Here is a 12,611-nt window from a genome sequence, read left to right as displayed (position 1 = left end):
TAAACAAATTATGAGCTCTAAAAGATTTTCAGAATTTTTACAACTCTTTTGCTTTAGGCCATTTACAAATGTTAAATCTTAAAATAAAATGTTAAGGTTACCACTGCATCTTTCAGAAAAAAAAAATGCAGTGATTAATATATAGTTTATCTATATTAATTTTTAAATCTTCAATGTACTGTCATTATAAAATGACTTTATTATTGTTTATTTAATTCTAACATTTTAAATCTTCAATGTACTGTCATTATAAAATAACTTTATTATTGTTTATTTAATTCTAACAAATAAGTTCTTGTTAAAAACTAACCAAAATGAAAAATAATTATATATCGGCATCGGCTATCTGCCAAATTGAGTTGAAAATTATCGCCATATAGGCAAAAATCCAATATCATGCATCCCTAGTTTTGTCGTAGTATTGGTTCAGTAGTAGTATCGTGACAACACTAATACACAGACATGTGACAGAATGCTTTTGCTTCAAACCTAGACAGTGTGTGTTATGTGTGTAACGGGGACTTGGGGCAAAAATGCCACCAAATTGAGGAAAATGTCCGTCCAAAATTAAACCGAATCTATTACAGCTGTTGCTTATAAACTGAAATGTGAAATATTTTTTACACATTTTGTAGTATTGAGTAGGGATGTAACGATGGTTAAAAATCAATACAAATATGAGACTATTCAAATCGGTTGAGATGTCAAATGAATCACGATGGGAGTTTATATGAATGCATCTCTGAGGGGAACTGACTGTCTTTAGAGAAGTTTAGATGGTATTTTCTTTTCGTCTTTTCTTTTGTGTAATGGATATTTAAATAGTGTTCATAATTGCAGGGCTGCTTTGTTTACAGCAGTAACCAAGGAAACACTATATTGCTGCTGTTCCAAAAGCGCCACCTGCTGTCTGAGAGTGAATCTGCATCTCATTCAGCTCATCTGCTGTTCTTGTTTCATGCAGGTGTTTTATGTAGTATACTGTATTTTACTGTATACTGTAGTCACAAAACTAAAGTCAGACCATTCTGTTTTTGCTTCAAATTTTGAAATGATATAATCTAATTTAGATTAAAAACTGCTTATGCTGCATGTGTGCAGCATCTTTGTTTGGATTGTGATTAAATTGCAGTGGTTGCCTCTAATTTTAAATGGAAAGAGCACAGACAAGGCTTTATTTTTTATTTATTTTATTTGTGTTATTCGTTTGATTTGGGGTTTGTTTTAAAATTTCAATTTAGTTTTGTTATTTGACATTTCAATTTTACAAAGAAATGAGAAATAATGTCTGAGAAATAATAAAAGGACACCTTTTCATTTATAATTTGTCTTAAATCTCGTTTTGTTAAAAAACATCGTGAGAAAATCGTATCGCGAAATCGGTTTCGTGAATCGTATCGCATCATGAGTTGAGTGAATCGTTACAGCCCTAGAATTGAGCATTACAACCAATCGCACACGTTTCTGTTAAGTTTTTTTTTCATGCTTTCATACTTTCGTTAACGTAATCAATGTGAAGTCTTAACTTTCTCAAGCTTAAAAACCAATAAACTAATTCATAAATGGTTGTGAACAATGATGACGGTAATGGTTTTTCTCATATTGCAGCCTTACCCTGTAAAGACTTCCTGTTTTTTTAAATAATCATTTTAAATAAATGATACATTTATATTATGTATGAATGTTGTTGTGTACATTTTGAGTAAATAAACATGCCATGCCAGCTTCTGTTCCACCTTTGCAGTGTAAAGATGGCTAACATTTTATTGGTATCAGTCTATAGTATTCTGAAGTAATTGATTCATTTTAAGGATTTTATAAGAAGACAACTCTGGTACATTTAATACCGTCATTATCAAAATTAAAACAAAACAAAAAAAAAAAACAGAAATCAACTCCACGCGGACAAATATTGCCTCTTATCGAAAGTTCATTTCTGACCCTCATGTATAAATGTTGAGTCAAAAATTGCTTTCAGGTTAGGCATGTTCGGTTTTAAAACAGCCAGTGCTGGGCAAAATTTCAGAAATATTTCCAGTCATTGTTTCTGAACATTTGACATTGCAGTGCAGAGTATATCTGTTGGCATGGCAACTGTTCTGATAACTCTGCCTTTAGTTTTAGTTCATGTTATTGTGCAGTAATATTCACTGACTCATACAAGATGACTGCTGTCAAGTATGATTTTCTGTCATAACTTTTATTTTTTCCAGATGAACAAAAGTAGTAGGAATCTGCTGCGGTCAAATACTCAAAAGGAATAGAAAAGTAATCGTTTGCACATAGTGAACGTTACAGCTGGGTTTGTTCACCCTTCTCTTGGACAAGATCGCTGTCTGTAATCATGTTCATCTGGTGTTTTTTTTGTTTCCACAGGAGCCTAATGGAGAAACGCCATCATCTCTGTACCACATCGCTGCAGCTCTTCTTCAACACAACCTCATCGCTCTTGAAGACCTCTACGTTCATGTAAGTGGAAGAGTCGTGGCTGGTTGAGTAGTGTAAAAATGTGACGATACCGAACTTTTTGAAGTACTAGTAGTGCTGAGTAGTGATTTGGCAGCTGCTGCATTTGTGCGAGTGCAGAGAAGGTTTCTGTTAGGATGATCGAATTCTGTTTGATCAGCAGACATTTCTATTGAGGGCATTAATACAGTGGTTGATGAGAACCTTTAAATTAGTCTCTATACAGAAGAAATCTGTTCAAAATGGCATTATTTTTTTCCTGAAAGTTCTGAATGCTTGGGTCATTCCACGAAATTGGTGCCTTTTGCGTCCCTGAGAAATAATCAAACATAGATTTAATGTAACGACAAATAAATGTGCAATTTAAAAACATAACAGTGTGCTTTCATCAATATCACATCAAAAAAAGTTAATTAAATATTATTTTAAATAATTTAAATAGCATTTATGCTGATAAGGGTAAGGTTTTTGGCCTGTCCCTCACTATGATTTTTCTTTTTCAGCATGACTTTTAATTTGCAAAATCACATTTGCATATTGTTCTAAATATAGTCTCATTGTTAAGCAATGTTTTTGGCATTAGTATGCATCTTTTCTATAAAATATAAATCATTTTATTGGTGTCCACTGATTTCATGTCAGCCCTGTTACCCTCATCAAAAATAATGTACATTCAAGTGACATCACTACTAGGAGGTTACGTCATCTCTCAACCAGGATTCCTACAATTAAAACACAAGCATGTTTCTCTCATTCTGCTATAATGTTCTATTTTTGATGATTTATGAGGCTTGACTGATTGGGGGCCACCATGCAATGTCAATCCTGTTACCATTTTTAAAATGTAACTTTAAGCAATTATTTCGTACATTTAATATAATCAACTATCTACAAGTAAAATCCCTTCAAAGTGTACAATGTGATTTTGTGAACTTGACTATTAGCTAGCAATTAGCAAATGTGTTTGAAGTTGTCAAACCTGTTACTTTTTAGGGTAACTGGTTTTGACTTGTGGGTAACAGGGATGACAGATTAGGTTTGGCCCTGTTTTTAAAGATTGTCTGTGTAAAATTCAAACATTTTAAAGGTCACCCTCGGTATATTATTGAGCTAATGCCTATATCATTCAGTGGCATATGAGTTCTAATTAAACTATAGTATCTAGTAACGCTTGTGTCAGTAACAGGGTTGACAAAAATACCAAAACATGAGGTAGAAAAATAGTCATAAAATAATAAATTACATAGCCTGAGATGGCACAATACAATTTCTTGTCATTTTAAGGTGTCTTCGTTTCATGGATATTAAAAAAAAAATATATATATATTGATTCAACTTATTTTATTTTTCACTTTTTCCAAGTGGAAAAGGCACCGATTTCATGGAATGACCCGCTTATGAATCCTTTCCTTAAAACAAAGCACAGCTTAAGAGAGTGCAGTTAGCTTCCTTGACTGTAACAGGAGTTTTCCCCAGTGTAGAATGTTCTTAGCCTGCTTTAACTCTCACAATTTGAATAAGTTCAATTTTTCATGCTGCTAAGCTGGCCAAGGGCAACGCATACACTGTAACTGCAATGGGAATGATAACTGCATTTAAATGCATGAGTAAATCACCGCTCTGCGATGATTGACAGTGATAACCATAGCAACCGACAGAACAAAAACTTCTTAATAGAACTTTGCAATAAACAATAGTATTGGCTGAATACATTCAGTAGATTTAAAGGGATAGTTCACCCAGAAATGAACATTTGTAGTTCATCCAATATGTAGGTGACACTTTTTCTTCAGTAGAGCATTAAAGAAGATCTTTAGCTGAAAGTGTGGTCCTTGGTGATTCAAACAATGTCCAAAAAGCATATTCAGGCTGAAGTTGATTCGATATTGTCAGTCAACATTGTCAGATAACTTCCTTTTGAACAGAACAAGCTGTAAATGCCATTCTTTTAAGTTGTTAAAATATAATTCTGCTTATTAGAATTACAGGTGCACTTTGACTCCATTTACTCATGGTATTAAATGTCATGTGGAAGAGATTGAATATTTGCAGCTGAAGTTTGGCCTACATGCATCTGGAGTAGGGGTGGGTGATATGGCAAAAATATCATATCACAATTTTCTTTTTAGAAATATCACGATTCATGATTTTGTTGATCATTGACGAAAAAAGATGAGTAAATAAAAAATAAACACACTGTATAGAACATTTTTCTATTTTTTCTTCAACAAAAAAACTGAGTTTTCATGGTTGCGGTTGCCAAGTGTCAAGAGTTTAAATCCCCCTATCAGAGCTTTTCTTTTAAAGGGACACATTTGTGTTTTAGTTTCTTCACAACCTGGCAACCTTTGCACACACTGATGATCTGAAAACATTGACAAACATGCAAGTTTAGAGATATTCTGCTCAAATGAAAGTGTAAAACAGCCACATTCACATTGTTGTTTGCTGCATAAATCTGCCATCAAACCTTCTCAGTGAGGAACTGTAAAAAATCCAAACATTGATCTCGATTATATTGTTTGCGATTGAGGTTGTTGAATAAATGCACTTACACAACTTCTGCGCCTCAATACAAAGTCTTATTTTTTTTTTTTAATAGAAAGACTTGAATATAATTTGGAATTAATATTAGGAATATTTAAGCTTTTGAGTTTTCCTGGTTTTCGTAATGTAGAGAGTTTTTATCAGGAAACTAGATGAGGGGGGATTATAATGATTATAATTTTAACCATTATGCAGCATGACTAATATGTGACTAAGTTTTAATTGACTAAATCTAGACTAAACATTAAATAAATAAACTAACACGACACAGGTCAGACTGACTAAATCATGTGTATTTACGCAGCTCCTCCCACTGGATTCCAGCATCGTGGAAGAGCACAAGAGAGAGATCCTGGAGGCCAAACAGATCGCCCGCAAACTCACCATGGTGCTTGTCCCCTCCGAAAAGACAGAGGACAAGGAGAAGGAAAAGGAGAAGGAAGAGGAAAAGAATGAGAAGGTAACTTGTTTTTGCTGTAGCATATTCATTAAACGAAAACTGAAGCACCAGACAGAAAGGTGAAAAATGACTGTTCAGTGGTGCTATTAAAGGAATAATTCACCCACAAATAATCATGTTATTCCAAACCCACACTGAAGGGCTTGAACAGAAATACAAGCATCGTGTTTTGGCTTTGCTTGCCTTATAGGCTTCAGTTGTAAGTGCTTTTATGTAAATGCTTTTCATATTTGTTCATATACGCTGAAGGACAAGCCAAAGTTGCCTGTAGTAATCATCAATTGGCCATAAATGGGACTTTTGGTTTAAGTTTCAGTATTTTTTTGTATGTATTTATTTAGTTTAATAATTATGTAGCTTTAGATTTAGTAATTTTAGTACTTCAACTTATTTCATTTCAGTTAGTTGCTACGGCAACAATTCTCATTAGAGTTTTCATCTGATATTTTATTAATTTTCTCAGTTTACAAAGCTAACACTTGCAGAAGAGCATAGAAGAGTTTTATGATGTAATAGTATAAATGCATGTAAATGTCAGTGTTACATAAATGGCTTTTGCTGGGCTGATCAGATGCTTGATTACAGCAGAGCATGTACAGACACTCAGCATGCACTGCGTCTGACAGCCTCGGATTCACAAAATGCACTTCCATATGCAGAGATAAGCTGCGGTTTAGCCATGCTGTTTACTAAGTTGATGGTTTAAATGAAACCAGCAGTGTATACTTGAAGAATATGAACACAGAATGCACACAGGGCTTTAAAATCCTGAGAAATAGCAGCAGTAGACATTAATAATGTTTAATTATAATTAAAACCAGTCTCACTTCAGTTCATTATTTAAAAGTATGTACTTTATACGCTTAAATGCAGCCTTATTGAACATGAGACTTTTCAAAACTCTTGAATAAGGACAAATTGAATTAAAAATGACAATACGTATATATTTATTCCTAAGGAATCAGAGGGTTGTCCCCTTGTGTCTTACTTAATGTAACTAAATAAAACTGTTTCGACCAAAACTGTTTGTCATTTAAAGCATGTTAAATTTGCTGAACAATTTGCATGGAAAGCTTGTGTCAGGGACATCACTTTTGCAGAGATTAAAATAAAGAAGACAAATTTCAAACCAGGTTTATATTAAAGGCAAATAATGCATTGTGCATATAGTTTCATGTGGTCTGATGCTTTGACAGAGTGCTTTTACGGTGCATTGTGGTTCAATGAGAGAATTGCGCATGACATGGAATGTCAGATTAAGAAAAAACTAAATTCACAAATGAATCAAAAAAGTTGTGAGTTGCAGCCTAGTTGAAACTTCTTTTTCCACCTCTGACTGAATATATGAGAATCCGTATTTTAGAGCTGTTGTTGTGGCTTTGCATTAGTGTGACTTGTAAGCTGTATGAAACAACACAGATGGTGTGTGTGTTTCATCTGTCTCTGAAGATAAGAATCCCCTCAGACTCCTCAGCAGAAGAGATAATGAACAGAGGAGCATGTAATGATGCCGTATGTGGAGGTGTGTCCTCCGCTCCTCTAATCTGTCTCTCCTCTCATGTCAGCCTCCTGATAACCAGAAGCTGGGGCTGCTGGAGGCGCTGCTGAGGATCGGTGACTGGCAGCACGCTCAGAGCATCATGGATCAGATGCCAGCTTTCTACGCCACCTCCCACAAGGCCATCGCCATCGCACTGTGCCAGCTGCTGCACCTGATCGTGGAGCCGCTCTACCGCAGGTACGGCTTTCAGACGCACGCTCTGTCCTGAGCCTGGAACAGCGTTTGCTGTTGGTTTAAGTATGTTCACGGTCAACTACTCAGTGAATCACACCTGACTCACTCACGGAATCACTGATTTGTTATGTTTGATTAGAAATAAACAGGGAACCATTAAAGGGCCCTATAAACACAGAATTGGAAATGCGAACCAATGGATTGTCAAGAAGCTAATGTGCTAATTGTTTAATAATCTAAACAATTAAGATATCAAGTATTTTTATTGAATATTAATATAATTATAGATAATAGGGATGCACGATATTTTGTTTTTGCCGATATGCCGATATTTTTCGACTCATTTTGGCCAGCACCCCCCATACAGATTAAAACTCCTTACCAAACGGGCGTTAGGACCTGGGGGAGGCTGCCGCTGCACGTGCTATTACTTTTCACACACCGAACGCGTCATTCTGTACGTGCTTTCACAGATTAAAGGGGTCATATGATGTTGCTAAAAAGAACATTATGTTGTGTATTTGGTGTAATGCAATGTGTTTATGCGGTTTAAGGTTAAAAAAACACATTATTTTCCATATAATCTACATTATCGTTTCTCCTCTATGCCACGCCTTTCTGAAACGTGTTGATTTTTACAAAGCTCATCGGTCTGAAAAAGCGAGGTGTGCTCTGATTGGCCAGCTATCTAGTGCGTTGTGATTGGCCGAATACCTCAAGTGTGTGACGGAAATGTTACGCCCCTTAGCATACTGTGATGCCGTCTCCCAGCAGGACGAGACTCAGTCCAGCTGCTCTGCTCATGCACATCCCATCATCGGTTCTCTTTTAGCAGTTCAGTCAATGCACTGTTAAAAGTAACTGAATAACTCGGGATATTGGTTTATTTCGCGTCAGAGGGAGTGTCAGGCACGTTTATAAACCGAATAACTTAAGTAATTTGTGGATTAGTGCGTACTGGAGACGCGAACCGTTTCAAATGATTCAGTTCGATTTGGTGAACTGGTTCGACCGGTTCACTAAGAAGATCCGGTTAAACAGCGATCCAAAAGAGTGAATCTAATCATCATTCAGACAAAACTTTGCTTCAAGAATGAGCCACACTGCTGACGTGATCTAATCGCTAGCACACCCTGAGCACATGCGAGTTAACCTATTCCTTTTATCAGCAAGACATATCGGCATAATTTTTCATATCGGGCCGATGCCGATATTTACATTTAAAGCCATTATCAGCCGATTCCGATATCAGTCCGATAATATCGTGCATCCCTAATAGATAATCAATATAAGAGGATTAAAAGCTGAAATGGGAGGTATAGCATTTTATAAACCTTATTGTTTTTATGAAAACCTTTATTTGAACTGTAAAGTTGACTTTTTTTCGTGTTTTAAGTGCTATAATCGGGTCCCTGGTGCATTTACCAACATAGTATATATATATTTATTTTGGTAAGCCTTTCTCTGCAAGCTTGTGAAAAACAATAAATAAAAAATAAAAAAATAATAAGATTTCACTCCCCTTGTGATGTAGAAAGGGGATCTTATTATAATATTACCGCCCCTTAATCTGCAAGTTTCCACCCACGGTGCCAACATTGTGTTTTCGCAAGCGACAACGGTGTACCAGTTCTAACGCCATGGTGAAAGTTCAAGCAAAGCATGCTAACTCTTCTGTCTTTGGCTGCACAGACGAGAGACCCAGCCTCAGAGGAGACAAGAGAGCAGTGGGTTTATTGATTTATTTACTGTATATTACGCTGCCGCCACACAGATCTAATATGAACATGTGATTTCTTTCCCAGCTGTTTACCTTCTCAGACATAACCGACTGTTTTTGTAACTCGCGTGTGTTTCTAACATAAACTTGTGAGTATTTGACAGTTTAAGCGCAATAAGACACGAAAGAGAACCTAGTTTAGTACTCGCATACCTGTGACAGCCGCTGTCTGTGCGCGTTCTTCTGAAAACCCTATATCAGAAGTTTAAACTAATATGGTTTAAAATGCATGATTTCAGTGTGATAGACATGATAATCAAAACCAAACAGATGTTATTTGTCGGAATATCTGAGGTACGAGCTGTAAAGGCACCGCCCTATTCTGGAAAAGGGGTTGGGGAACTGCAGCTCATTTGCATTTTAAGAGACATGCACAAAAACAGCCTGTTTAAATGATTTGTGCGGAATTTTAAGCTGAAACCTCACAGACACCTGAGACTTATATTCAAAGTGCATAATTGGTCTCCTTTAAATTATGTTTTTTACAATAATTTTACTGTTTAATAGGTTACCATGGGCATTTCCCTTTTCTCTTGTATGATAATTTTATTTGAATAGGTCTTAAAAAGCCATATATTTCATTTTAAAAAATCCTTTGGATACCCTGGACTGGTTTATTCATCCAGATTTTGCCAAATTGTTTGACATTCCACATTATATAGTGAATTCCACTTTTATGACTAGATTCCACAACTCTGTCCACATTTTCCACGTCGTTGAAGTCTATGTAATAAGTACTTTAGGATTGCAAGATGTGAATCGGACAATGTTTTTGAATGACAAGTAATTAATTTTAAATACTCGCATCAGTTTTTTTGCAATTAATAAATGTATTCTTAACAATAACAAATATAATTGGTTATTGTTTATCTAGCACACCATACATTGTGGCTTTTGTTTTTTGAAAGTGTGATTTGCAGTGTGGGTGTGTAAATAAACGCATTAAATCTGGCAAATAATAAAACTCATAATGGTAGTTTCTTAATAGCCCCCTTTTTTTGCTTAAAAGCTTATGCCATGTCAGTGTTAATGTCTTCACATTTCCGACCCTTTATCTCTCTAGTGTCAGTTGCTTGGAAACAATATGAGAAAGATTTGAGATTTTCTCACTTTTTGTTCTTATTCCGCATTAGTGTAAAATCATTAAATCACAGTAGTCAACATTTGAAGTGGATCAAAACCTTTCATCAAAGTTGTCCTAAAACCAAACCGTCAGTGTGGGACATACACACACACACCGTAAGTCGATCAGGACACAGTCCGCATGAGACGTGCTTCGAGCCGTAACCGTAGATCCAGTGCTGGGACAGAAGACACAAGAGAAATTCAGCCAGCAGAGCTGTGGGTTGAACTCTTTGAACGTCCTGTATTTTTAGGGCTGCAGTCCCCAAAGGTGCCAAAGGCGGTTTGATGACGCCTCTGCGAAACAAACAGGCACTGCGGCCGGCCGAAAGCTTCGACGATCTCTCCAGGGGCGTCTTCGCCATGCTGTGCTACCTGGGCCCTCACATGTCCCACGACCCCATCCTGTTTGCCAAGGTCGTGCGACTGGGCAAGAGCTTCATGAAAGAGGTGAGGACTGACACTAGAGTTGGCTGATATATCTGCTATTATATATTTGAGCAAACCCTTGAGAGGTAGCCTAATAAGATCACTAGCCTAATAGAAGACGTAACACAACAAGTAACCAAGTAGCTTGGTGGAAAGCTAGTTAATAACGCTATATAGGACAAGCAGTTTGGATGATGTATGGATAGATGTTTTAGTGGTGGTGCACCAACTATCTCAACTCTGCACTGACTGTATGATGGTTGTGTGTGTTGTTAGCTCATGTAGAAATGGTTCAGCAGCACTTCAGGCTGCTGTAGATTCTGCTTTGATAGCCAGGTAGATGGACTTTCTCCAGTGTTATTACAGTATTGTCCTTGTGTATTTTTTGGTGGGCAGAGAATGTAACGGTGTGTCCCAGAGGTTGATGAGGTCTATATCAGAACTGTATTAGCTCTTCGGCTCATTTTAATCTAACCTGTGTGAGTTCTGTAGTCTCACTTTATTGTTGGTTAGCCTCTATTGATCACTGTCTGTCTCTCTGTGTGTGTGTGTGTGTGTGTGTGTGTGTGTGTGTCTGTCTCTCTCTCTTTCAGTACCAAAATGAAAGCAGGCAAGACACCAAGGACAAAATGGTGAGTCATGGAAAGTCCTGAGTGACAGTGTAAAGTTGTATGAAGAACAGCACAGGTTTCTGGCTTTTTTTGGTTGTTTGTTTGCTAAATTCTAGAAGATCAGCTCTGACTGTAAAGTGTATTTGACATTTTTCTCACCCAGTTTAAACTTAATTTAAACCTAATAGATTCTTCCAAACAAATGATCTGTTAACCATTTTAGCATTTAACACTAACATTGAACAGCTATTAACTTTATTAACTTTGATAACTTTATTAGTAATTGTGTTTGATTACTGGATGTTCCTGTAATGGCCAAATGAGTTTTCTTGAGGGATTTAAAGCTATAAATCCTTTTATATCTCGATGACTATGACAGGCCCTTGACAGTGCAGCTGTGTTTTGTCTGGATGTATATGAAGTGCTGGATGTGTCTGTGTCTCTGGCAGGACTCTCTGCTGAGCTGTTTTCTCAGTACTGCTGATCAGGTGCTGTTACCGTCTCTCTCGCTCATGGAGTGCAACGCCTGCATGTCCGAGGAGCTCTGGGGCTTCTTTAAACTCTTCCCCTACCAGCACAGGTACCGTCAGCTCCTCACTTTGTCTTAAGCTATAGGTCTTTCTGCGCTGCTCAGTGTATGAGCAAAAATAAATGATACAGACCTTATGTAGCTCCGCCCCTTTTCAGCACTGCGTTCATTTTCTTCTGTCTTCTGGTTTGTATTTCCACAGCATGAACGTAAGATCTTACGGATTTATGAATGGCTGTTTCTGGTCTATTGACATTTATGACATCCGCTTCTAACGTTACAATGCTCATGATAACTTTCGTTAAATCCACAATAAGTAAATCTGCTTCACCGGCTAATTACTCTTCAACAGCGATGCTGTAGAAATATACAGAGCTACCACAAAAACTGTATATTGCATGCCTATTCCCTCATGATATTCCCTGTATACATATCTAAACGCTGTCAGAATGCCTTGATGAACATGATATATGTATTTTCATTACCTTACACGCGGATCTCGGTGTTGTGTAATTAGGTATCGTCTCTATGGGCAGTGGAAGAATGAGACGTACGGCAATCATCCACTCCTGGTGAAGATCAAGGCTCAGACGGTAGACAGAGCCAAATACATCATGAAGTAAGTTTACTTTCTCTCTGAATTTAGATCAGTTCTGCTAAGCTACTTAAATTAGGGTTGGGCGATGTCTACAGTGAAACATCGCGATGGACGATGACATTGGCTGGGGCGTGGAGTTAGGAGGGAAAACAAATAACGATTCCTAACACCGTGTCTACACCGGACGCGAGCGGCGCGGCGTGAGAAAATACTATAGAACCACTGATCTATAATAGAGATTCATTATATATAGATCAGTGTATAGAACTCATTGTAATCAGTGATGCTGTCTACACTGGATGCGGCGCGGCACGACACGACAAATCCCCGACAG

The 12,611-nt window shown here is 37.0% G+C and overlaps 1 protein-coding gene across 7 annotated transcripts in view; it reads left to right on the top strand.

The window, feature by feature from the left end:
* LOC107689139 (THO complex subunit 2) overlaps positions 1-12,611 on the top strand; it is a 101,128-nt gene that overhangs the window by 17,757 nt on the left and 70,760 nt on the right. For all 7 annotated transcript variants that reach the window (XR_001634304.1, XM_016487053.1, XM_016487051.1 and 4 more), the window contains exons 9-15: positions 2,377-2,469; positions 5,318-5,473; positions 7,039-7,211; positions 10,365-10,560; positions 11,133-11,171; positions 11,600-11,730; positions 12,197-12,298. Coding sequence is in view for 6 of the 7 variants with exons in the window: in XM_016487053.1 (XP_016342539.1) it covers positions 2,377-2,469; positions 5,318-5,473; positions 7,039-7,211; positions 10,365-10,560; positions 11,133-11,171; positions 11,600-11,730; positions 12,197-12,298 (890 nt within the window). In the remaining variant the exon portion in view is untranslated. The remainder of the gene's footprint in view (positions 1-2,376; positions 2,470-5,317; positions 5,474-7,038; positions 7,212-10,364; positions 10,561-11,132; positions 11,172-11,599; positions 11,731-12,196; positions 12,299-12,611) is intronic.

Source organism: Sinocyclocheilus anshuiensis, unplaced genomic scaffold (assembly GCF_001515605.1).
Source record: "Sinocyclocheilus anshuiensis isolate Anshui unplaced genomic scaffold, SAMN03320099.WGS_v1.1 scaffold846, whole genome shotgun sequence".
NCBI lineage: Eukaryota > Metazoa > Chordata > Actinopteri > Cypriniformes > Cyprinidae > Sinocyclocheilus > Sinocyclocheilus anshuiensis.
Note: the sequence above shows the minus strand (reverse complement) of the source record. Positions and strands in the feature narration are given on the sequence as shown.